General features: G+C 50.0%; 2 protein-coding genes across 10 annotated transcripts in view; both read right to left on the bottom strand.

Moving 5' to 3' along the window:
- Positions 1-8405, bottom strand: part of VWA3A (von Willebrand factor A domain containing 3A) — a 51963-nt gene extending 43558 nt beyond the window's left edge. For 2 of the 8 annotated variants that reach the window (XM_053276724.1, XM_053276721.1), the window contains exons 1-4: positions 7831-8401; positions 4287-4413; positions 2466-2590; positions 1953-2027 (exon numbers count right to left, since the gene is read on the bottom strand). In XM_053276724.1, the coding sequence (XP_053132699.1) occupies positions 1953-2027; positions 2466-2590; positions 4287-4413; positions 7831-7958 (455 nt within the window). In that variant the 5' untranslated portion in view covers positions 7959-8401. Of the gene's footprint in view, positions 1-1952; positions 2028-2465; positions 2591-4286; positions 4414-7830 lie in introns of those variants that run through there. The other 6 variants (XR_008312040.1, XM_053276727.1, XM_053276725.1 and 3 more) reach the window with 6 other exon arrangements.
- A 3416-nt stretch (positions 8406-11821) lies between these two features.
- Positions 11822-24741, bottom strand: part of MOSMO (modulator of smoothened) — a 38402-nt gene continuing 25482 nt past the window's right edge. The window contains exons 2-4 of one of the 2 annotated variants that reach the window (XR_008312034.1): positions 20702-20914; positions 13401-18238; positions 11822-13260 (exon numbers count right to left, since the gene is read on the bottom strand). Coding sequence is in view for 1 of the 2 variants with exons in the window: in XM_053276672.1 (XP_053132647.1) it covers positions 18054-18238; positions 20702-20914 (398 nt within the window). In the remaining variant the exon portion in view is untranslated. Of the gene's footprint in view, positions 18239-20701; positions 20915-24741 lie in introns of both variants that reach the window. The other variant, XM_053276672.1, reaches the window with a different exon arrangement.

Below are 24741 nucleotides of genomic sequence, written 5' to 3' on the forward strand. Positions count from 1 at the left end.
GAGCTGGCAAGTAGATTTGTGGATGCCTGCAGATGGGGTCTTTCTTAGCCCTGCCTAGAGATGCCAGGGCTTTTGGAAACAGATCTCAGATATGGCCTGGTGGTAGCCAGCATGACTTGTCCCCTTAGCTAAGCAGGGTCCACCCTGGTTGCATAGGATGGGAGACTAGTAGTGTGAGCACTGCAAGAGATTCCCCTCAGGGGATGGAGCCGCTCTGGGAAGAGCCTCTGCAGGCTCCAAGTTCCCTCCCTGGCAGCATCTCCAAGAGAGGGCTGAGAGAGATCCCTGCCTGAAACCCTGGAGAAGCCGCTGCCAGTCTGAGCGGTTAATACTGAGCCAGAGCTTCCTATGTTCCAAAGATACCATAAGCACCTGGCGATCTCTCCTCCAAGGAAAGCAAGAATCTGACTAGCACACCGCCTTCTAGGTCGCCTCATCCCTTGGAGAGGTGGGGCGTAGCACAGGACACAGTAGTCACATGCTGTTGGCAAGTGTGGACACTGCAGAGGTGAGAAGGCTCCTTGCACATGATGGCCAAGTGGCTTCCCAATAGGGCACATTGTGGCCACAATCCTGAACACCCTTGCCAGGGAGCACGTGCAGAGGTGAGCGCTGCCCCAGTGCTAGAAACAGGACGCAATGGATAATGTTTCTAACCAAGGGCCCCCAAAGCCTTCAAATGTCATAGCATTCTCACCAGAGAAGGAAGACCAGCGGCTGCAAAGTGAAGGATATAAAACTGGCCCTCTACAAGAGAGAGGAGCAAAGTATGCTCTCCCCGGCAACTGGCTGTTTTGAAATAATGCCGAATGAGGAGGTCCAAGGGTGAGCCGTGCAAAGCAGGCCATCCTGCTCAATTTACTAATTGAGGATTAATCTAATCTCCACTCAGCAGAATCATTGTTTACAGTGGCGGCATGTTGACACAGGGGGGAAAAAGAGAGCAGGGAGTGGAAATGGATCAAGAGCTGTTCGGTTACACTAGCTGAGCAGAGGGTGCAGAACTGGGGGTGGGGTGGGGTGCAAATCTGCCCTCCAGCCTCCTCCCTGCAATGGGAAAAGCTGCTCCCAAGGAAAACGAGGCAGCGGAACGGGAAGCCATGCTGGTGCCTGCAGCAGGAGGAAGGAGACCATGCAGAGATGCCCTCCACCAGGCCTGTCTGATGGGGGGGGGGCTAGGCATGGGGGGGCAGTCCTTCACCCAGGACTCTGCACTCATGGGGCCCTGCACTACAGCACAGCCACAGATTCTGGAGTCTGCCACAATCAGACTCCTCTGATTCTGGCAGAACATAATACAAAAATCAAAATTAAAAAATTAAAATTTGAAATTAAAGATTGTTCTCACTAACAACAAGAGCCAAGAGACACTTTTCAAAGTGGCAATTATAGTTAGCAGGGGAGAGCCACTGGTCGGATCCAGCCCCAGCACAGGGTTTCCCAGGGGTGGTTGCTGGCGTCTACCTTGCGTTTCTTTTCACACTGAGGGAACTGCCCGGTTTATTTAGTACTTATTGTTCTATGGAAGCAGCTTGGGGAACTTGTATAAATATTCATAGTTGTGGTGGTTGTTAAAAACAGCCGCATTTATTCATCACGGGGGCCTGGGTCTTGCCAATGCTAGAGGCAGCCGTGCCTCCTGCGCTTGGGAGATGCGGACGGCTTCTTCCCTGTCTCCTTGAGGACCACGCTGGGCATCCCATGCCATTGCAGAGGTCCCTTGACCCTCGAGAACAGCCTTTTCGGTTGGTCTAGGGACTGCAGGGAAGGGAACGACGGGAAGAAAATGGTCCCCACTAGCTCTCCACTCCACACATCTCAGTACCCCATGTACTTAACAGCATATTTCAGGGACTTATAGGGCCCTTTGGATGAAACTGGAAGCCAGTTGAAGCTTCCAATGTAGATGGGGCCAATGCAAACTGGAGGGGAACATTTTCCTGGGTACTTACTTGTACAGCTGAGATTCAAAATCTTTAATTGCTTCTTTATCAAACTGAATGTGTTCTGACGGTTGCCTTCCATTTCTAAAAGAAAACATTAAAAAAAAAAAAAAGTTGGATGAGGCTGTAGCTCAGTGGTAAAGCACCTGCTGTGCAGGCGGAAAGTTCCAGATCCACTTTCCAGGGAAGCCTCCTGCCTGAAACCTTGGAGAGCTGCTGCCAGTCGGTGCAGACTAGAATGAGCCAGATGGACCATGGGTTTGACTCAGCAGAAGGCAGCTTCCTATGTTTGGGGATGAGGCCATAGCTCTGTGGCCATAGCATCTGCTTTGTATGCAGAAGGTCCCGGGTTCAATTCCTGACACCTCTCCAGTAGAGCTGCAGCCAGTCAGAGTAGACAATGCTGAGCTGGATGGACCAAGGGTCTGACTCAGTAGAAGGCAGCTTCCTATGGAACCATGTAAAGGTGAATTAAAGAGCAGATCCCACCAATCTGAAAAGAAATGACCCCGTACTACTTACTGTAGAACACTGCCTTGCTGCATGAGGTCTTCTAGTGTAAGGTGCAGGTTTTCTAAACAGAAGACTTTCATCCAGTCATCTGTGGCTTTCATCCCAGCAAACAGCGCAGACGTATTCTCAAGCCTCTGCAACAGAGGAGGGAAAACAGAAGTTTTTTTTAAAAGCCCTTTCTCAGTTCTTAACCTGAGCTGGGACTTGCGCATCATGGGAAGGTTGTAGCAGATGCTTTTCCTGGACGGTCTGGTCTGTGGGCCCACGATAGAGCCACCTGGCTGAAGCTAAGCAGGTCTTGCTGTGGTCAGTGCCTGGATGGGAGACCCGTGTATGCCACCTTTAGGGACGGGGCTGTAGTTCAGGGGCAGAGCCTCTGCTTGGCATGAAGAAGGGCCCCCCAAGTTCTCACCCTGACAGCAGCATCTCCAGGTAGGGCTGGGAGAGACTCCTGCCTGGAGCCCTGGAGAAGTCGCTGCCCGTCCGTGTAGACAACTCTGAGCTAGAGGGACCAGGGGTCCAACTCAGTGCCTGCCGTGTGCTCTTATGAGCTTCCCCTCCTTTCTTATGCATTTCTCTTATGATTTCTTCCATTTATAGCCCACCTTTCTTCCTTGGAGCGCAAGGTAACAGACTTGGTTCCCAGGTGGTCTCCCATCCAGACACGGTGACCAGACCTAAACCCATTGGGCTTGGCTTCGGCAAGGTCATCACTTCTTGTGTTTTCAGACCATTGCCCTACAAGATGGTTAGGATTGTTTTTAAGGTCTGTCTTGTCTGCCACCTTCAGGGTTCCCCCTCCCCCAGAGAAAGATGGGGTGCACAATTTTGAACATTAAGCATGTTGGTCCTAAAGCTGCCCCCACCCCCACCCCCACCCCCAGTAGTTTAACCCTGCAAAGGTCACTCTAGATTTCACACCAGTCAGTGATGGGACACGGGTGCAGATCCTCCCTCCGTCATTTTAACGCAAGAGGGGGAGATGCTGCCAGGCAGTGAACCTAGGACCTTCTGCGTGCAAAGCAGGGCCTCTACCACTGAGCTCGGGCCCCAGCCCGCAAGGGGAAGATCTTACAGCAGACAGAGCTCACACTTGTAGTCGCCCACTCAAATGCAAAGCAAGGCAAACCCTGCTTAGCAGAAGGGGACAGTTCAGGCTTGCTACTACAAAACTGGCGAACCACCACCTACATCAAAACCAGCTCTCCTCCCATAAACTCTCCCCACCAAACCTAATAACCCATATCTCCCCCTACTATCTATCTATCTATGTATGAATGAAGAGTTATTCCTCAAGCTTTACTTTCGTCTTCAGCCCTAACAGGACAAACAAGATACCCATATACAAAGAGCCATATATTTACACACACAACACCGTCCTCTGACCCCAAGTCTGAAGCATAGCAAATTATATCCCCATACTACGTATTAGCTAAACCCCATTCTAGCAACATCCTGTCCTCCATTTTAGGGACAGTAGGAGGAAGCTGCCTCCTACTGAGTCAGACCACTGGCCCATCGAGCTCTGTGTTGACAACAATGACGGGCAGCAGCTCTCCCAGGAGTCTCCGTCCCCATCCCTCTCTGGAGATGCTGCCAGGGACTGAAACTGGGACCTTCTGCATACTAAGTAGATACTCTACTACTGAGCTACGGCCCCACCCCCTAAGGGGAATATTTCACAACAGACAGCACTCACATGTAGTAACCCATCTAAATGCAAACCAAGGTGAATCCTACTTAGCAAATGAGGCAATTCATGCTTGTAATGTTAATGGGACCCATAAGACGGCTCTCCTCCCCTTCTCTTTATTAGAAATTCCGGCTTACCATGAGATCCTGAGTCTGGTTGATATTGGTAACCAATACTCCATTATCAGTTTCAATATCCACTATGGAAACATCCTGCCAAGATCTGTGTCTTTTCGGAGAAGCCGCATCGGATCTGCGCTTTGCACTGCAAAAATAAGGTAAATTATAATGCAGCCCTGAAAAATGTCGCTAGTCCAGTGTTGGTATGCAGACGCTTTGCTGCACCTTTCCTTCCTTTCCAGACGTTCACTGCATCCAGTAATGGGTCTATGGCTAACATATAGTCATTCCCCTTTTGCCTTCCAGTCATTAATGCTTCCCTGGCAGTGAACCACCCAAAGACTGCGGTGGCTGCAACCCTATGCACGTTGAATGGTGAGTAAATCCCATTGACACAGTGGGGCTTACTTCTCTGAGTCAACACACCCTAGGCTGGGCTGCACTGCAACGTATTTGATATGCACTTTCATAGCCAACATGGCACGTCATCCAGTTCATTGCATCAGTTGAAGAGGTGACGGATATAACCGGCATGGGTTTCTATCTGTAGGTCTGGATCCATGAAGCCAATTAAAAGGCACCTCTTTGCTCAGTTAGCAGAGATAGTGGAATATTTATATACCACTTTTCAAGCAAAAAGAAAAGTTCTCAAAGTGGTTTGCATAGCTAAAGGGGTGAGAAGATGGTTCACTGTTGGCAACCTCAGCAGATGTCAAGACCAAGCTGTCAGTGGTGACGGGAGAAGGCTGTAGCAGGCATGGACATTCTTGCCGTAACTAGCCGTGCCCACCAGCAAGGAGACTTTTACCCCACTTTTTTGGAGTCCTGTGCACTGTCCAATGATTGTGTCACCTTCCCTTTTTTAGCACCATGTTTGAACTCCTGTTCTTTCAAGAGGAAGAGAGAGAAGCAGCTTTGAAACAAGATCCATATTGCTGCCTCTTCTCAGATTGCTCTCACAAAACAACAGTTGCATTTTGATTTCAAGTTTGTGACATCTTTGGGAGAGCAGCTAGATTTTTTTCAAGCTGTTCATATGAGAGCAGTTGGTGTTTTGCTACAGGGCTGAGCAGGTCCCTCCACTGGAAGCCTCTTACATTTAAGACCACGGACTTAAAGTTCTTTTTGTGCTTCTAGCTGTGTGCTATTTTGAGAACTGACAATTCTTCTTTATTATTGTTTTATTTGTTATGTTTTTGTACCACTTCTCGACCCAAAGAGTAGTGCAGAATTGCAAGCTAATCCTAATCTAATCCAGTTCACATGATCCTTGATAAAGTAATAGGACAAGCATGCTATCCAGCTTCAGGAGCTGAGCACACTCAGTTTTCAATCGTGTGCTTGTAAAAAGCTAGGTTTTTAAAAACTCGAGGAGGGAGAGTGATCATATGTGAGGCGGGAGATGGGCAGGATGGCTTTTCCTCCTATCCCATTCCAGCGCTGGGTGCCATCCTGCCAAGCTTGAGGCTCACACACGATCACTCCTCCCTCCTCCGGTTTCTACAAGCACACAATTGAAAATTGGGATTGTGTGCAGCTCTCGGAAGCTGGGTAGGGTGCTTTTGTCCTGCCCTATCTAGGATCGTGTGCACTGGCTTAACATAACATAATAAAAATAAACACACAACTTAAAATTCACAAAACAACAGTAGCAAAAAGCAAATGCAGAACAGTCAACATAACAGCAGCTCAATAGCGGGCAAAGGCTTGTCTAAACCATTTTTACTAGAAGGTTGTTACCGCTCAAAGGAAGAGTACCGGGTCTCAAAAGGGAAGAGTCCCACAACTCAGCTGCCATCACCGAAAAGCCCTAGTCCTGGGCTGCCGCAATCTCCCCAAAGCTTTCATATCAACATTTGGCTGACCAAGAGAGACTTCTCTGCAGGTAACTGGGAGTTTGGCACTGGACATCTTTACAGAAAGGTACGCAGGAGTTTACCAACTCAAAGCCAGGATATCGTTCTGCTGTTACCCAATTCCAAATAAGGTGAGCACAGTCTATAAAAGCAATACCTCTAACTGCTGGAGATGCAATTTTCCTTCAGCTGAATGTCTGCATCTGTGGCAAACTTCCTTGCTGTGCAATTATTCTGGGTTAAAGTTGTGCATGAAATTAAAAGGACGACACACTGCGATATATCACTGCGTCCTAAAGACACACAACTAAGCCGCTTTAATGAATAAGTACCAAGATCATGTTTTATCCCTAAATGATTTATTTGTCAACAGCTACAAAAACTGCGGTAGCTAAAACTGGAAAAATCCAGGAATGCCTACGCTGGCGAGGAACGGATCACCAGAGTACAGCACGTATCGCCATGAGCTCAGTTAGGTACAAGAATGAGGTAGAAAGCAGCGCCGAGAAAGGTGCAGGGTCCTGAAGCCCCCAAGCCCAAGATGTGTAGGGCCTGCTGTAGGTGCTAAGCAGCAGAGCTGCCAACCTTCGAAGATTGGCCCGAAATCAGCATCCATCAAAGGCAGTCCTGGATGGCTTGATATTGTGAAAATGGCTAGTAATGGCTTGATATTGCAAAAAAGATGAGTGTGGGGGTGGGGCAAGAAGCCCTCTAGGGATAACTTCATTTCAGAGTTCACAACCCCACTAAGGAATGGCACTCTGCACACTCTCATGCATACTCTTTACTAGTACGCCACACATCTCTGCTATTTAAACTCAGCTCCAGGACTGCACAAAGCCTGTGAAGGACTCAAAGCTCAGCTGTAGAGCATCTGCTTTGCAGGCTGAAGGTCCCAGGTAGCATCTCCAGGTAGGGCTGGGAGAGACTCCTGCCTGAAACCTAGGAGAGCTGCTGCCAATCAGTGTTGACAATACTGAGCTAGATGGGCCAAGGGTCTGACTCAGTAGAAGGCGGCTTCTTATTTTCCTGTGAAAACAAAACCAACGTTCTCTTGAAGAGCTGTGCATTTGCTGTGCTAACTCTGCAGGACATGACTGCTACTTTGTACTGTATTTCATGTTTATGACATTTTAATCCCACCTTTCTTTCAAGGAACTCAAGCAGCATGACACACCCACCCCCACACACCCCTTTTATTCTCACAACCACCCTGTAAGGTAGGCAAAGCTGAGCAAGACTGGCAGCCCGAGGTCACCCAGTGCATTTCATGGCTGGGTAAGAACTTGAAACAGTGTGGTGTAGTAGTTAGAGTGCTGGACTAGGACGACCCGAGTCCAAACCCCTGTTCGGCCATGAAGCTCACCGGGCAACTCTGGGGCAGTCTCTTCTCTCGGCCTAACCTACCTCACAGGGTTGTTGTGTGAGGATAACCATGGACACCCCTCTGGGCTCCTTGGGAGGAAGAACAGTGGGATCTAAATGCAAACGCAAGTAGGTTAAATAAAACCCCAAACCCAACCAGGGTCCCCCAAGCCCCAAGCAGCCAAGCGTCAGGGATGAGGAGCGCTGGAGGAGCCCGGCGTCTGCAGGAGGCCTGGAGCCTTGCAGCCCTGCTCCACCAACCGCCAGGCCAGGCGGCCCTTTGCACGCTGCCCAACTCCTCTGCCCTGCTCGGCTGCCGGGGCCTGGGAGGCGGGACTCACCGGCACTCCCCCATGCTCCGGGTCCTCTGCAGCGACCAGGGCCCAGGTGGCGCCTTGCAGGCCTCGCCGAGGCAGACTCCCGGCCGGGGCTGTGTGTTTCCGTTGCCCGCAGCAACAGGAGCAACCATTCTCAGCCGGGGAGGGGCGAGCAGCTGCAAGAGAAGAGAGCCGAGCCACGGGAAAGGCGGGGGGGTCCTGTCCCGCCCCCCCCCCCGGCCCTGCCGCCACCAGCAGGATCAGGGGAGCGACAAGTGGCCGGGCCAGTGAGACCGATCCGTGCCCCGATCCGTGCCCACGCCTTGGCGCCTCGGAGGCTTCTGTGGCTGTTGAGTGGCCACCGTCATGATGCAGCGCGCCAATGTCACTCAGCAGGTTCCCAAGCGACCGTCTCCGGTAGACTTCTGGTGCACACCCAGGGGAAAGGCAGCCAACTCCTAAAAGGCGCACCCAAGTGTTAAAAAAACGAGTGTAGCATGAAGACGACAATCCAGACCTTGCTAAGTAGAGGGCAAGAGAGGCCAGCCCGGAGGCTCCACGGATAGTTATATACCGCTCTTTAACCCAAGTTCTCAAAGCGGCTTACAAGGGAAAAAGTAAATAATACAAAAATAAGATGGGTCCCCTGTCCCCAAAGGGCTCACAATCTAAAAAGAAGCACTAAGGCCGATACCAGCAGCAACAGCCACTGGAGGGGTGCTGTGCTGGGGATGGAGAGGGCCAGTTGCTCTCCCCCTGCTCAATATAAGAGAATCAGCACTTTTAAAAGGTGTCTCTTGGCTCAGTTCATACAGCTGTTGCTGGATGGCGACTTTCATTATCCCCTGCAATTTTTATTTTTTATATATATATATATATATATATATATATATATATATATATATATATATATATATATATATATAAATAATGTATATATATATATCAATTGTGTGTGTGTGTGTATGTATATATATATTGTGTGTGTGTGTATGTGTATATATATATATATATATATATATATATATATATATATATATATATATACTGCCATATATCACAGCAGGGGATGATGGGAGCTGTAGTCCAGCTACTGGAAAACCCAAGGATGGCTACAAAGTCTAGAGAAGCGTTTTCTATTCAAGCTTGAGTCCTCAAATGTTGAAGGACTTCAATACCCACCATCCAGCCACAAAGACCGAGACCATTGTGGCTGGGGATAATGGGGGCTGTAGTCCAACATCCGGGGGCAAAGGTTTGAGAACCTCTACGCTGTGTATATATTGAGTTCTAAACTCATTTTCCTCATTACCTTTAGAGAGCATGTCAGGAAAAGTGTGCTGTCGAGTCGGTGTCGACTCCTGGCACCCAGAGAGCCCTGTGGTTTTCCTTGGTAGAATACAGGAGGGGTTGACCATTGCCGTCTCCCGCACAGTCTGAGATGATGCCTTTCAACATCTTCCAATATCGCTGCTGCCCGATAGAGGTACCAGTGGGGATTCGAACCGGCCACCTCTAGCTTGCTAGTCAAGCCATTTCCCCGCTGCGCCCTGAGGTAGCTGACATGACCTCTACTCATGCTTAAATACTCATATTTGTGTGTCATATCTGTGCATTTCTTTTCTCACCATTGCATAAAAATATATTCTTTTGCAGTAGACATAGCCACCTAACGGTGCAGCGGGAAAATGCTTGACTAATAATCAGGTGGTTGCCAGTTCGAATCCACACTGGTACTGGAATGGGGCTGGGGCTGCAGGAGAGCGTCTGCTTTACGTGCAGAAAGCCCTGGGCAGCAACGACCTAGGAAGATGCTGAAAGGCATCATCATCTCACACTGCGCGGGAAGAGATGGCCATGGTCAACCCCTCCTGTATCCTGCCAGAGAAAACCGACTCGACGACACACTTTACCTTTACCTTGCAGTGTAGACACACATTCAGCAGCTTTAGCCAGCTCCACCAAAGACAAACAGCTCCCTCAAGTTCCCACATTCTTTACACCCAAGTATTCTCAATTGTGTGTGCAATGAAATCTTTTGGGTGTGGAGAAGGGGAAGTCACCCCCCTCTTTTCACCTGCAGGCCAAAAGGGCCAGTGCCTAAGGAGAATGGGGCTGGGGCTGCAGGAGAGCATTTGCTTTACGTGCAGAGGGTCCTGGGTTCAACCCCTGGCCGCCTCTCCAGGCAGAGCTGAGAGAGACTCAGACCCTTGGAGAGCTGCTGCCAGTCAGTGTGGACAATACTGAGCCGGCTGGACCATTCAGGCAGCATCCTAAGGGGCCTTGGAGACTTTCCCCCTTAATCCCAGGCGTCCTGTCGAGATGACTGTGTGGAAGGAGTGGGACTCAGCACCTGCTCCAAGGGATTTCCCCAGCCAGTCAGCAGCTGGAGAAAGACATACTCCCAGTCATACAGGGATTTGAACGCAGGTCTTTCCAGTCCTGGTCCAACACTCTCCATGCCGAAACAAAAAACACCACACACAGATAGATTTTAAAAAATCAATCAATAAAATCAAGTTGGTCTAAGTTCTTTTAAGTAGACAATTTATTTTGATAAACTTGCTCAATAACAAAAATACAAGTGAAGAAAATTATGTTCATTTTATACAGTTTGTATTAACAATTTGTTTGGAAATTAATGGGGCGGGGGGGGGGGAGAATGCCATAACCAATTAGAAAATAATGCTTAGGTTGCAGGGGGTGTAGTGGAAGAAAGGAAGGCGGGGGGGGGCAAAACAAACAAACCGAGACACACAAAAGAAGTGTCTGAGCACACAACTGGCGATTCCGAGGCAGGGAAACGTATTTCAAAGTGCCATTTCATCTTCCGTTTTTCAGCCATTACAAAGTTGCCGTGTTTGGTCTAAACCGGGCAAACCGCAATCAAAATACACTTTGAGTGGGGCTGGGCGGGGGGGGGGGGATGGATTTCAGCCGCACTTGCAGACCGATTGACACAACGTGGAGCCCAAGGCAGACCGAGCTCATCCCGAACCCTTTACACCAGGCCTGCCCCACTTCAACCCTCCTGCTGCTGCCGCCGGACTACAGCACCCATCACCCCCGGCCACGGTGGCCAATATTCAGGGGTCAGTGGCATAGGGACGCTGGCCCCCACCCACCTGCTGCTGGCCTCCATGGGCCCCGGACCCCCCACTGGCCTCCTCTCCTGTCATCGTGATGCAGCAGGATGATGCCACCTGCCCAGTAAGAGCAGGCCGTGGGGCAGGGACTTCCATTCTCCCATGTGGCCGTGGGGGGGGGGCACTGAGGCTAGCACCAGCGGCTCCACCCCGGTCAGGGATAATGGGATGTGTAGTCCAGCAACCGAGGGAGAGCAGACGTTGTGCAGCCCTGCTGCGTGTTTTACACACAGGGCATAAAACTCCAAGTGACGTTAATTTGCAGGATGAGGCTCAAGATTCTCCCCTCCATCCTCCCCAGAAGGCGGCCGTGGCTGGCGAGGCCACCAAGACAGACCTGGTAGGCCACAGGAAAGGCCGGGCTGGTTTCCAGAGAAAAATCACCTTGCAAAGACTTCAACGGAAAAAACTGCTGGGTGCAACCGAATGGTCACAGAGACAAACACACAGTGTACTGTAAGCCTGTCTGAAGGATGGCGGGAAAGGCCTCCAGTCACGAGAACGTGGAGGTTTGATGAGGAAGACGACAGGCACCGTCCTCCTCCGACATCAAATAATTGGGGCATGAATGAAATAGCAGCTGAGCTGAAGAGTCTAGACTAATACCACTGAGCTCCCCTGAAAATAAAGCTGGCAGTTTTAGAAGGCTTGTATGGGAAAGCCCACTCCGCCCTGTGGATTTCCCTGGCAAAGAGTGACACAGACCTCACTGGATTAAGGACGAGCATTTAAAAGCCCGTGAAGAGGCATGCCTAAGAAAACCCTTGTGCAACAGAAGTGAGATTCTTCTGCAGATTTTCCTTTGATGCTCTTAGGTACAAAGAGAAATGCATGCACGCATTTAAAAAGTAACAGACAGGAGGCTGACAGATAATTGCACCATAGAACTGTGTTTTATATACAGTTTACAAGATATGGTCTGCTATAAATTAATACTGCATTTTTTGTGACTGTAATATAAGCAACTGTTGGCCTTCTCTCCTTCCACCCCTAACTTTATAGTTACAGATTTAAACCCTCCATCCCACAAAAGCAATTTGAAATGATACAGACTGAAAACCACAAATATTTATGTATTGTTCTGGTTGCAGCTTTTTTATTTTTGGCAAATGCCTCTAGATTGGTCAAACTCCCATTCAAGACAGGATATGTGTTGCAGTCATAGTATGACACAGAAGTTCGTCAAATTTTTCCAACATAATTTTAAGTGATGACAGGAAAATATCATTGCAGGGTAAAAAAAAATTGGGGGGGAAGGAGGAGGAAGGAAACTTTTGTGGGTGAATAAACTCTTTCAATTGAACAGGTTTATATTTGACCACATCCTGAGAATGACAACACACTGAACAAGGATTGTGTAAGTTTGACTGAATGGTGAGGGGCTGTTAACAAGGAAAGTTAACATGTTATCACTTTCGGCAGAAAAAAGTGACAATACTGTATATCCTCACCCTCAATGGAGTCAAAAGGTAGGGAGTTCTGACCATGTTCTTGCATAAGAACATAACAGCCTCCTGGATCAGCCCATCTAGGCCAGCCTCCTGCTTCACACAGTGGCCCACCAGATGCCGCTGAGAGCCTAGAGGCAGGACCTGAAAGGGGGATGCCCTCCCTCCTGCTGTGACTCCCCTGCAACTGGTACTCAGAGGCATCCTGCCTTTGAGGCTGGAGGTGGCCCACAGCCCTCTGACTAGTAGCCATTGATGGACCTCTCCTCCATGAAGTCATCCAAACCCCTCTTAAAGCCACCCAGGTCGTTGGCTGTCACCACATCTTGTGGCAGAGAATTCCACAAGTGGATGATGCGTCGTGTGGAAAGGTACCTCTGTACTTTGTGTGCAGTTCATGTGTCCTCTATTCCGCCCTCCTTTGTGGCTTCCTAGGTGCTCCTCTCCATCTTAATATGCATTTGGGGGCCATCAGAGCCTGAAACATGCCCCCCACCACTGCAACTCCTTTGACTTACTGGCTCCCCGTTCACACTGCTCAACACTAATACAGCCACTAGATTACTCATCTTTGGAAGACTGCCCATGTCATAAATGTAGAACTCAGGACCACCCCTCCAAGTCAGCCCATGTCTAACGTGTTGAAATCCTTATCCTCTAATCTACCCCTAAGAAACGTCTGTGGGTTGGCTCACGATCTCTGCCCTTCTTTCACAAGCAGACCCATTCATAAAGCCTTTCTGGGTGCCATTGCAGGAACAGCACTCAAGGGAGCATCCCTGGAACTTTAGGGAGGCCCCACAGTGGTTATATTTGATCTGAAGGAGTTTTAGGAATGCCGTTGCAGCCATGAGTCAGGGCTGCCCAACTCAGCCCTCCATCTGGTTTTGGACTACAGCTCCCATCATCCACAGCCACAGCGGACCATAGTCAGGGGTGATGGGAATAGGAGTCCAACAAGGCTGAAGGGCTGAAGTCGGGCAGCCCTGCCATAAGTGACCTGGGAAGAGGGGGTTTAAGCCGTGGAAGAAATGCTCTTTACGCCAGTCTTTCCCCATCCAAGGGCTGGGGAAGAAGAGCACGGACCTGAAGCAGAGCACCAGAGGGGCTGCTCACATAAGCCTCCACTGTGCCTGCATCACAGCTTGATGTGGGGCAGGATGAACTTCTAATTGAGAAAGAGAGGAACTGCGGAATAGGAACACCATCTGTGTATGGAGGTGCCAGTGAAGCACAAGGCTTGGGACGAGTTATAAAGTGGGGGAGACGGCGGGGGGGAGAGGAAGGGGAGACGGCAGCTCAGATGCCATTTCACTGTGCTGCTCCCCTCCTCCTCCTCCTCCTCGGCAGTTATAATTCTGGTGCTCTGCTTCCTACTCTCAGAACAGCACCTGCAGTAAGTATGAACAAAGGCCATAGAGTTAGCCACGCTACTGTAGAGAGGATATGACATTAACTATGGCAAGACAGTCAATGATGTTGGGAGGAAGAGGACGGGGTGGTGGTGTCATCTTCCACTCCCCCAAACAGGTTCTGCTCCTCTATCTTTAACAGCAGCTTGAGATGCAGAAATCAAACAAGGGGGCATGTCCAAGGGTAACAGAATCAGGCACGTTACCACTTTCCCCAGTGACTGTAGCCATAAGCAATTTTTCAAGCTGGTATTCGAGATTCACCAGCTGGCAAGAAAACATTGCCTATAATAAGGCCATGTTTTCCAAAACCCTTAAATCTTACAGCAGGTTTCTGAAATGTACAGAACACATCCATAATGGAACCAGAACTGTGGAAATTGTTTCCGATTCCTTCACTGATATTTTGCACATTTCAGACACTCTAATATTTAAAGGTTTTGCAGACCAAATTACAGATGTTCACAGATGTTCTCTTGCCAATAGAGAGATATAAAATATAAACTTGAACATGAGCTTATAGCTACAGTCATTGACCAAGTGGTTACGTGCCTGACTCGGCTATGTGTGGAACTACTGGAGGGCTACTTTCGCCACTTGTTCTCTCTCCATAGCAGGAAAAGTGTGTCACCTGTTGGACTAAGGCATGGCAGGTGGTTATTAAAGACCCAGGAGCAGAGGCAGAAGAATATTGGCACCCTAGGAAGAAGTCAGTCAAGTAGCAGACCAGCAAGAATGGCTCCAGGAGAGAGTACCACCTCCAGGTTCTTCCATGGAACTGTTTACAGTAAATCCTTTGGAGAAAGCGCCATTGTATCGGGAGATGATGAAAATTCCTAGGTGACTCCTCCAGGTTCAGTACCAATCCTCAGAACAACAATTCCATGGGAAGCCTAATTAACCTCCCCAACCGCAAGATCTCTTTAAGAGTTCCGGAAGGAATTCCCGGGTCAGAGATGGTTTTCCAACCCAACGCAAAACAAATTTAGAAACCGTTCAAGTCTAGAAGCCAGCAAGTCCTGACTGAAGTGTACTTTCAGAAAGCAACCAGAATACATGTTCACAAGCTCTTCCATGAGAACTCTTCCTAACTGTGGAGTTGACAGACTGATTTTCCAAAAAAACCCAAACAAACCTACACCCTTAAGTACTCAAGAATCACAGTCATCCACCAGCTTGACAATTTGGTGCATCATCATGTGATGGGAAAGTTAACATGATTTGGATGTCACAGGGAGAACACAGGAAGCTCCCTTCTACTGAGTCAGACCCTTGGCCCAGCTAGCTCAGAACTGCTTACACCGACTGGCAGCAGCTCTCCAAGCTTTCAGCAGGTCTTTCCTAGCCTCCCTGGAGATGCTGCCAGGAAGAGAACCTCAGACAGAGCCATCGATCAGTAGCAGAGCATTTGCTTTGTACAGCAGAGGTCCCAGGCTCACTCCCTGCCAGCATCTTCGGGGCTGGGAGAGACTCCTGCCTGAAGTCTCAGAGAGCTGCTGCTGCTGCCAGTCAGAGTTGTCAGTACAGAGCTAGATGGACCAAGGGTCTGACTGGGCACAAGGCACCTTCCTAACATGTCCCTGTCGTTTGCCATTCCAAAGTGTCCCACCTTCTTCTACCACAGAGAAAGTCTGGCAACAAGGGAATACACTAATGATATCCCTTAGAGAATATACCTCTGAGCCAGAAGTGACTCCTTTTGTCCCATTGCACTGATAACATCAGCTGCCACCAGTCTGGCAACCAACGTTAGGCCCAACACACAGGTAAGATCTGCACAGCAGTTGGGTAAAGGGCAGCCCCATGGCTTCTGCTGAGAGTACATCGCAGTTAAACCATTTCCATTTAGTTTCAATGCAACTCCTGCCGTAAGGGACCGGCAGCTGATGTTCAATACGAGTCCAACCCCCCAACATAACCCGAAAAGAAGGATAAAACTTCGTGCCTGCCTCGCCCACTCGGCAGCTGGAAGTCTGCACTGATCAGGCCTGGTGCCAGCGGTTGGCGCTGCCTGGCATCTAAGCCAGGAGAGGAATGCCAAGGGCAACCGAATAAAACACAACGCAATTTCTTCAGTGAGCGCAGCCATAAGCAAATTCTGAAGATGTCATATATACCCACTGGCAAGAGAACATCTACTATAAGGCCATCATTTTACAAAACCCTCAAACATGATCGTATCTGAAATGTGCAAAATACATCAGTAATGGAATCAGAATTGCGACACAATTTCCGATGCCATTTCAGACGTATTCTGCTTGTTTTAGACACCGTCCATAATATTTAAGCATTCTGTCCAACTACGGCCTTATAGTAGCTGTTCTCTTGTCAGCAGAGGTAAAGGCAAAGTGTGCCGTCAAGTCGATTTCAATTCCTGGAGCCCACACGTATACAATATCAACTTGAAAATGTGCCTATGGCTACAGTCAGTGAAAAAGCAGTAAGATGCCTGATTCTGTGACCCTTGGAACTGCCCATACAATGGCAGGGCCCACCGATGACTCGAGCTGTTGAAACGAACCACTGACAATGGGCCTAGTATTTCGGGGTGCCCAAGCTGACACTCTCTGGCTCTTGCTGGTCCACAATTACCATCATCCCAACAGCAGTAAGATGGCTGGGGATGATGGGAGTTGTAGTCCAACCTGAAAAGACTCCGGTAGATTCTATGAACCAAGGACGTCAACATGGACGGATGAACCGCACTACGCAGCCGACGCTGGCAAAAGGCTGATGCCCACATCTTCCCCTTTGTCACAGGGCGCCATTTCCGCTCTGTGAGCCCACTGGAGGCTGGATCCACAGAAACCTGGAGCCCGCTTTGTAACCGAGGGGGTCAGCAGTGCCAGGCTCCAAGTGAAGGTGAGTGGGGAGGCCATGCCGGGAGCCCTCCATTCAAGCGGAGACAGGACACGGCAGGGCATGGGGACACGAGGGGGTTTCGAATTCACTCCCTTTTGGGGCTGAACATAATACTTGAGAGTGGAACAGGAACCTGCCCTCGGCTGTATGTCTGGATTGCTCAACCACACAACAGAGGCAGCTGGAGGGATCCGGGGCAGATTCTCTGTGCCGACACCAACGTAACAGGTCAAGCCAAGCCAAGAAAGGTGCTGGGGAGGGAGAAAGAGGACCGCCCCCCTCCACCAGAATGTAACAGTTGCTCCTAGTTTTAAGTAGTGTGATTTCCCCTCACAGGGACCTAACCTTTAAAGGCATGGCATGATTGTGCCTTCTAACCCCCAATATACAAATAAATTACCATACAAAGAACAAAACAAAAACAAAACACAACCTTAGCTTAACTTAACATTGCACCTAGAAAGGCAGGGGGCTTGTTTGTACCTATTACAAAAAACCGGTTAAACCAAGGGCTGCTACAAAGAATGAGGTAAACTGAAGACTTCCCAGCTCTGCAGCCTTCAGAGAAATGGCTTTTTTTTTTTTTAAACTATCAAGTTCTAGTTTTGCACACCACAGTGTTTTGCCAGCAAAGCGTTTGAGAGTTCTCTTCCAGGAACTGTATGTATAAGAGAGTGTGGGGGGGGTGTATGTATATATATACATATATATGTATACACATTATGTATACTGCATCAGCAAAATATATATATATATATTTATATAAATATAAGGACGAATTCCTAGCCATCCCTTGGCGTTCCTGGCTCACAGGGAGTGCTGGCAGCAGGCGCCCGAGATGCCAGGGAACCGCTTTGGATCTATTGGCTTTAGGGTGCGCGAGATCGATCCGGATTGTGGTGGCAGACGCGCTTGCCTGTCACAGAAGGAAGATGCGAATCCCCTACGCAGAGTGAGGCCAGCCCCACTTCCGGCCCCGCTGGCTGGCAAGCCTTGGGTTGACCCAAGTTCATAAATACTTCGAGAGACTTTCAAAACTGTCAGACATTTAAAAGGGGTACAGTACAGTGACGGGGCGACATCGTGTCCAGGGCAGCAAAGACCTCTTTGCGCCACTACTTCCTGTCTCACGGGGCACACCTGACCACATCCAGATGCTCAGGAGATGAGTCGAGGCTGTCTGGTTTGGGTGACGGGCAAGGGTCTCCGTTTTGTTTCCTCCAGACAGACAACAAAGTGCGTAGTGAGGACACACGGGCGCCTCCCTCCTCACGACGGCAAGACTGTGATAGCCCGACGACGACGTGGGCATCCTCCCGAGAATGCGCCAGACGCCCTCCTCTCCTTCATGACCGAGTGAAGCAGCACCTAGGCCTTCGTCAGCCGGGTAAGCATACTTTGCCAGCAAACAGCAGTCCGACTATTGTAAAGAAAATGGATAAAACGAACAGTACGTAAGACGAGCCCACCACCGTGTTGTTGGGCAGTTTGTACGGCTGGCCTCCCACTTCATTGATGTAAAATCCTATGGGGAAGATGAGGGCAGCCATGCAGAACAGGATCACTGGAAGGGGAGAAAAAGCCAGATTAGTCACAGGGGCCACACTGGTGCACTTCCGTCACCCCTGCTGGCTCTACAGCCGAAGGGTCCCAGTTCCCTCCCTGGCAGCAGCATCTCCGGGCAGGGCTGGGGAAGGAGGCTCCTGCCTGCAACCTGGGAGAGCGTGTTGCATGCATGGAGAGCAACACGCCACTCTGACAAAAACCGACTCCGTTTCTCTCCAAGAGGGAACCCATGAGTGTGAACGGCCCTGCAAAGGGACCGGCATTTCATGGGGGGTTAATTATTTGTTACCTTTTCATAGGGCTCCATCCAAAAGGCTCTGGGACAAAACAAAGCCTGCGAGCCGATCGTTTAAAACCAATACAAAACCAAATATACAGTTTAAAACCATTAAACAATTAAAAGCATTTTTAAATGCAAAGACCCTGAAAGGCCAGGTTCTAAGGGCTCTCTCGAAGGCCAGCAATGAACCCAAGCTACGGATTTCTGCCGGGAGCCCATTCCACAGCCGAGGAGCTGCGACAGAGAAGGGCCGGTTCCGAGTTGCCACCAGACGTACCGTTGGTAACTGGAGACGGATCTCCTCAGGTGACCTTAGTGTGTGGTGGAGATCATACAGAAGGAGGCGCTCTCTAAGGTAACCCGGGGCCTAGGCTGTTGAGGGCTTTAACGGTAATAATCAGCACTTTGTATTTTGCCCAGCAACGTATCGGCAGCCAGGGCAACTGTTTATGTACAGGCATAATATGGTCTCTCCGGGATACCCAGAGACCAATCTGGCTGCCATGTTTTAGACTAACTGAAGTTTCCAGACTACGTACAAAGGCAGCCCCACGTAGAGCGCATTGCAATAGTCAAGCCGGGAGGTTACCTGCTGATGCACCACTGTTTTGAGGTCATCCTCTTCAAGGAATGGGCACAGCTGTTGAATCAGCCGAAGCTGATGGAAGGCGCTCCTGGCCATAGGCTCCATCTGAGATACCAGGGTGAGACCTGGGTCCAAGAGTACTCCCAAGATGTATACCTGTTCCTTCCAAGGGAGTGTAATCCCATCCAGGACAGGGAGATCTAACCCATCCCAAAAAATGCTGAGCCCCTACAACGAGCACCTCTATCTTGCTTGGATTCAGTTTCAATTTGCTATCCTTCATCCAGCCCATCACTGCCTGTAGGCAGGCATTTAGGGAATGAATGCCATTTCCTGATGACAATGACAAGGATAAATAGATTTGGGTGTCATCAGCATACTTATAACACTCTGCACCAAACCTCACCCAATAGTTTCATGCAGATTTTTAAAAAATTGGTGACAGAATGAAGCCCTGAGGGACACCATATAGCAGCTCATGTTTTGAGGAGCAACCATCACCAAGCTCCATGATCTGGAATCTACCCAAGAGATAGGAGCAGAAGCACTGCAAAGCAGTGCCCCCTATCCCCAGCTCCCCCAGGCGATCCAAAAGGATACCATGGCCAACGGTACTGAATGCCGCCAAAAGATCCAAAAGAACCAGCAGTCACACTCCCTCCGTCGATTCCCCAGTAGAGGTCATCCATCAGGCCGACCAAGGCTGTCTCAACCCCAATAGTCAGCTCTAAAGCCATAGTGATGGTTTACATCTGCTAAAGGCTTCAACCCCCAAGGAGAAGTTTAGCCTCAGCTGGGGATGAGGCTGTAGCTCAGAGCATAATCTTTGCATGCAGCAGGTGCTGGGTTCAATCCCTGCAGGTAGAGCTGGAAAAGACTCCAGCCTGAAACCTTGGAGAGCCGCTGCCAGTCAGTGTGGACAATCCTGAGCCAGACAGACTTAGGGTCTGACTCGGTACAAGGCAGCTTCCCGGGTTCCTATGAAAGCAGGAGGCTACCCGTTGGCCAAGAGCCTGGGCAGAAAGGGCTGTCTTCATTCTCCTCCAAAAGACTGAGGAGAAGGGAGCCATATGCATCTCATCCAAGAGCACGTTCCACAGCCCGGGGGCAGCCCCTGAGAAGGCCCTGTCCCATGGGCTTGATGGATGTGCTTCAGCAGGTGCCCCACCAGCAGAGCCCTCCCAGCTGCTGACCTAGTCAGGTGGGTCGATTCAGTGGGGAGCAGGCGCTCCGTAAGGTACCTAGGGCTCAAGGCACTGAAGGCTTTATCCAGCACCCAGACACAGATGGGAAGACACTGCTCTGGCTGTCGAACCGATGCCATACGTGCACCTGGCATCTCCAGGAAGGGCCGGGAAAGAGCCCTGCTGGGGACCCGGGAGAGTCCAGGCTGCCAGTCAGAGCCAGAGGGGCCCTTGGCCTGACTCAGGAGATGGACGTTTCCTCTGCACCGCGGGCCCCCCTGGGCTCGAGGACGACCGCGATGTCCAGAAACAGGCAGGCACCGGTGCTCTGTGGCAGACCTGGGGAGCCACGAGGACTCCCCTGGCGTGGCCTGCCGAGTGACCCGCTCTGGTGCCGGAAGGCGCACTTACTTCCAGTGAACGCTATCCAGCGCGCATATTTGGTTGCTTCTCTTCGCCAGTGGGAAGCCACTAGCAAGCCACACGTGACCGTCAATGAAATGATGCCCATGATGATGAAGAAGAGGGTGGTGACCCACTCGGGAGGCAGCTGTGGGGGGATGCAGGTCCTGTCACGTCCATGGATCGTTTGACACTGTCGCACAAGGCCAACTGTGAGAGCACCTGAAATGACACACACCGTGACAACCATTAGTGGATGTTTTGCGTGCGCAGCAGGGGTGGGTGGGGGGAGATCCAGGGTCCGGCCTCTCCCCCTCCCTCTCAGAAATGGAGGGTCAGAGCGCAAGAGAACACGAGGCTATGTGGGGACATTCCTCCACGTGGGGTGGACTCAGCGGGCTCCGGAAGTTTGGGCAACAGTCAATGTTCCCCGCAACAGGGATTCCCAGAGATTGTTGACTACAGCTCCCATCGCTCCCACTGCGATGGCCCCAGGCTGGGGATGATGGGAGTTGTAGTCAACAACCTCTGGGAATCTCTGTTGCGGCCAACACCGGAGATACTCTTTGCCAAAATGAGAGCAATAGTGGGATTCAACTTACAGCTGGATCTATGACTTGCTTTACTGGGGATACAATCAAAGGACTAATCGAATCATTACAAAGACTTGTTGGCTGACATCCTGGCCGGAATGGAACTCGCACGTGTCACTGGAAAGATCCAGGCATTCCCTCCAGAGAGCAAGGGGGTCAAGACCGACCTCCTCTTCAGCCCCAGCCACCCGAGTGGCTCCTAGGTGGAACCAGGGGCCAGACTGAGGATACCAGAGACCCAAACGAGAACAGGCTGGGCCTCTTCTCCATCACCTGCTAATAATTGGCTGAAAAGGTCTTTGAGGACCTTCAAGGACCTGAGGGGACCCGGGCAAAGCTAAGAATCAGCAGCACCCAAATATGGTTTGCATGCGCTAAAACCCCCTTTCTAAAATGAATGCTGATTCAGGGGACGCTCCCCAGCCAAAGCACGCTCTCCCTCGCTCTTAATGATTGCCATGCCCTTTAAATAATGCGACCCACCCCCGCCCCGCCCTCCATTGACTGGATTCGTGAGGGAAGCCTGCAGCTCTTAAGAATGGCCAGAAGTGGGCCAAGATCCTGACCAGTCTCACCCATCATCAGCATTTCCCTCGAAAGTAGACCTTTTGGATTTCCACAATTGTAATAATAGTACTAGGGCAAGCAACGGATTGGGGAAACTTGAAGAGGAACTGGCTTCCTTTCTTCCCACCTCTGTACAACCACCAGACCGGCTCAACCAAGCCAGCCTCGAAAGGACTTTCATGGGCATGACCTGCTCCCATCTTTGCCCTCTTGAATGGAACAGAGCTGGAACCGACTCAATTCTTGTGCCATTTCCAAGCCGTTTGGAACAGTATAAGAGCCCCAGCCCAGAGCAGGCATTTTGAGCCATCTACTAGCTTGCACCCGGAGAGAAGATTGGTAGGCTTGCTCCCAGAAGGCACGGCGTTGCATCTCTCCGGCCCAACAGCCAGCCACCCCACTGCAAAGCCCAGCGAGTGGACCTTCTGTGGAGGTGCTCCCCCAAAGCTTCTTGGTTGCACAGATCTCTGGCCACTGACCCTAAAGAGCTCACTTTACCCCAAGGAGGACTCCAAGGGATAGCAAGAGCTCCCTGCCAGGGTTCCCTCTAACAGGGATTCCCAGGTGGTGTTGACTGCAATTCCCAGGATCCCCAGCTGCAATGGCCTTTGCTTGGGGCTTATGGGAGTTGTAGTCAACAACATCTGGGAATCCCTGTTAAAGGGGAACACTGCTCCCTGCCCAAGTTACTCACTCCCCGCAGAGGCGCTCTTACCCCTGGACTTCCGGGCCGAAGTCCAGGGCCTCCACAACCCCTGGGGTTTTTTTAGTCTGTCCCAGGCAGTGTGGCCACGTTAAAAATGTGATAAAAATACTGGGTGGGTGGCTGGGGTTGGGGGCCTCCCAAGGCCTTTAGCTTCAGGCTCCAAAACTACCTCTGCCCATCTGAATTGGAACTTTGTAGCAAAGTGTCGACAACACAGTCATCGTCTATTATGGTCGTATATCTGGCCGATTTCCTGAAGAAGTTTGAAGGCAAACTTCATTAGCAAGGTAAGTAAACCAACTGCCACGATTTCTCTTACTTCTCCAAGTTGCCTGTCTCACAAGATTCTCCCTAATAATGCTCCCCTAATAATGTTCTACCCCTGCCCTGCTTCACCTCCTCGGGTCTTCCCTTCTGTCTCTCCTCTGCCACTGCAGGTGGAGCACTTCTGGTCTCGCAAAGCCACAGCTGCAGTGCGTCTTCACATTTTGCCTATTCCCTCCCACCTTAGCAAACTCTCCCCTTTGGTTTGCTATCCTCTCTGTCAATCAGCCTCTCTTCATAACCGCCTGCCTAGGATCGATTTCTCTTGTAGTCACTTTAGTTAGCACCAATTTTAATGGCTAGGCAGCTCTCTGGGATCTCCGCCTCCCAGAACTCTATGGTCTGCCCATTCATTTCCATTGTTTGAATGCACCATTTTATTGTGCTAGTTTCCCCACAAGAATTCGTTTTCACTATTCGTCTTTTCTTTTTAAAGCTTAAAAAAAAGTCAGGTTCAGTTAAGTTTTATTGTGATCCTTGATCAAATATAAAATCCAGGTCAAATAAAAGGAAACTTAAAAGGTAAATATCAATGCAAATGTATATATGTATATACTCATGTGGAATCTATTACATAAGAATTGAGATAAAATAGTATAGGATAAAACAAAATTAAAAAGGGGGGAAGAAAAAACTGATTAAAATTGACCCTTTCTGATACACTATGTGCAGGTCTTAATCGCAGTCATACAAAACTTAGCTGCCATGTGCAAGTCATCGGTGTATTTATCCAAAAGAAATAAGTTGACATAAATTCCATCCAAATTATCCAAGACTGAGGAGCAATTTGGAACACAGCTCACAACAGAAGGAACGATACAGAGCCCATTTTATTTATTTATTTTATTTATTTATTTTTACATTTCTATACCACCCTTCGTTAAAAGAAAACCCCAAGGCGGTAAAAGAAAACCCCATGGCCAACTGTCTCAATATCTCCATTTCCACAAAGACAGTCTCTCTGAATAGGGAGCTCTCCTAAGCCGACCCTCTAGTATTGCAGAGGGCAGCACACCCAGCAGAGCCAATGTCTTCGGTGTACTGGATATATCAGATCACACAGGTATGTAGCTGGCTTTTGCAAGGGCTTGGTACCTCCAAGTCTTGTGAGGCTTGGTGCCCGCCTTGAATCTGTTCTCGCTATCCTCCTTCTCTTCTTAAAGCTTTAAAAAGTCAGGAAATCTCAACACACGGCTGGGTATCTGATCTGGCCCTCATTATGACTGCTATGAGCTGCTGAAAAGGCATGCTTCCAGTTGTGCCGTGTTTAGGGAGGTTGTTTTGCACCTGACATGATGACGCCACCACACACCCCAACACACTTCCACGCCACACATGACAAGGGAGGGCCCTTCAGGGAGACACTCCAACCTGAGCCGCTGAAGACTAGGGAAGTGCAAACAGGCTTGACATTGAACCTGTTCAGTTCGACGGTTTGGGTTCGAACCGAACCATCCCCTATGCAGTCCGACCCCGGACCGAATACCCCCCTGACTGTTTTGTGGCTCGCGGACCTTTTATTTTTTTACACTTACCCCCTTTGGGGGAGTTGTTGGAGGCAGCGGGGGGGTCCACGGAAGTTCCCTCTCCCCCCACTGGCCTCCCTTGCAGCCCAAACCGGCTCATTTGGCTGGCTCTTTGGCCCGTTCAGGCCTTCCCCCTCTGGCGTGGTGGCTATTTTGAAGGCTGCCACGCCTGTGCAATTGCCCTCTGCGTGGCCACATAGTCTTGCCCATCACTACGGCTTGCTCCTCCTACATTTGGGGGGCCCAGCTGGTCATAAACAGCGATTTGGAGCTAAAGGTGGCACAATGCACCTTCGGCTAAGACATGTCTGGATACCAGAATTTTCTATTCAC

Source organism: Hemicordylus capensis, chromosome 13 (genome assembly GCF_027244095.1).
Source record: "Hemicordylus capensis ecotype Gifberg chromosome 13, rHemCap1.1.pri, whole genome shotgun sequence".
Taxonomy (NCBI): domain Eukaryota; kingdom Metazoa; phylum Chordata; class Lepidosauria; order Squamata; family Cordylidae; genus Hemicordylus; species Hemicordylus capensis.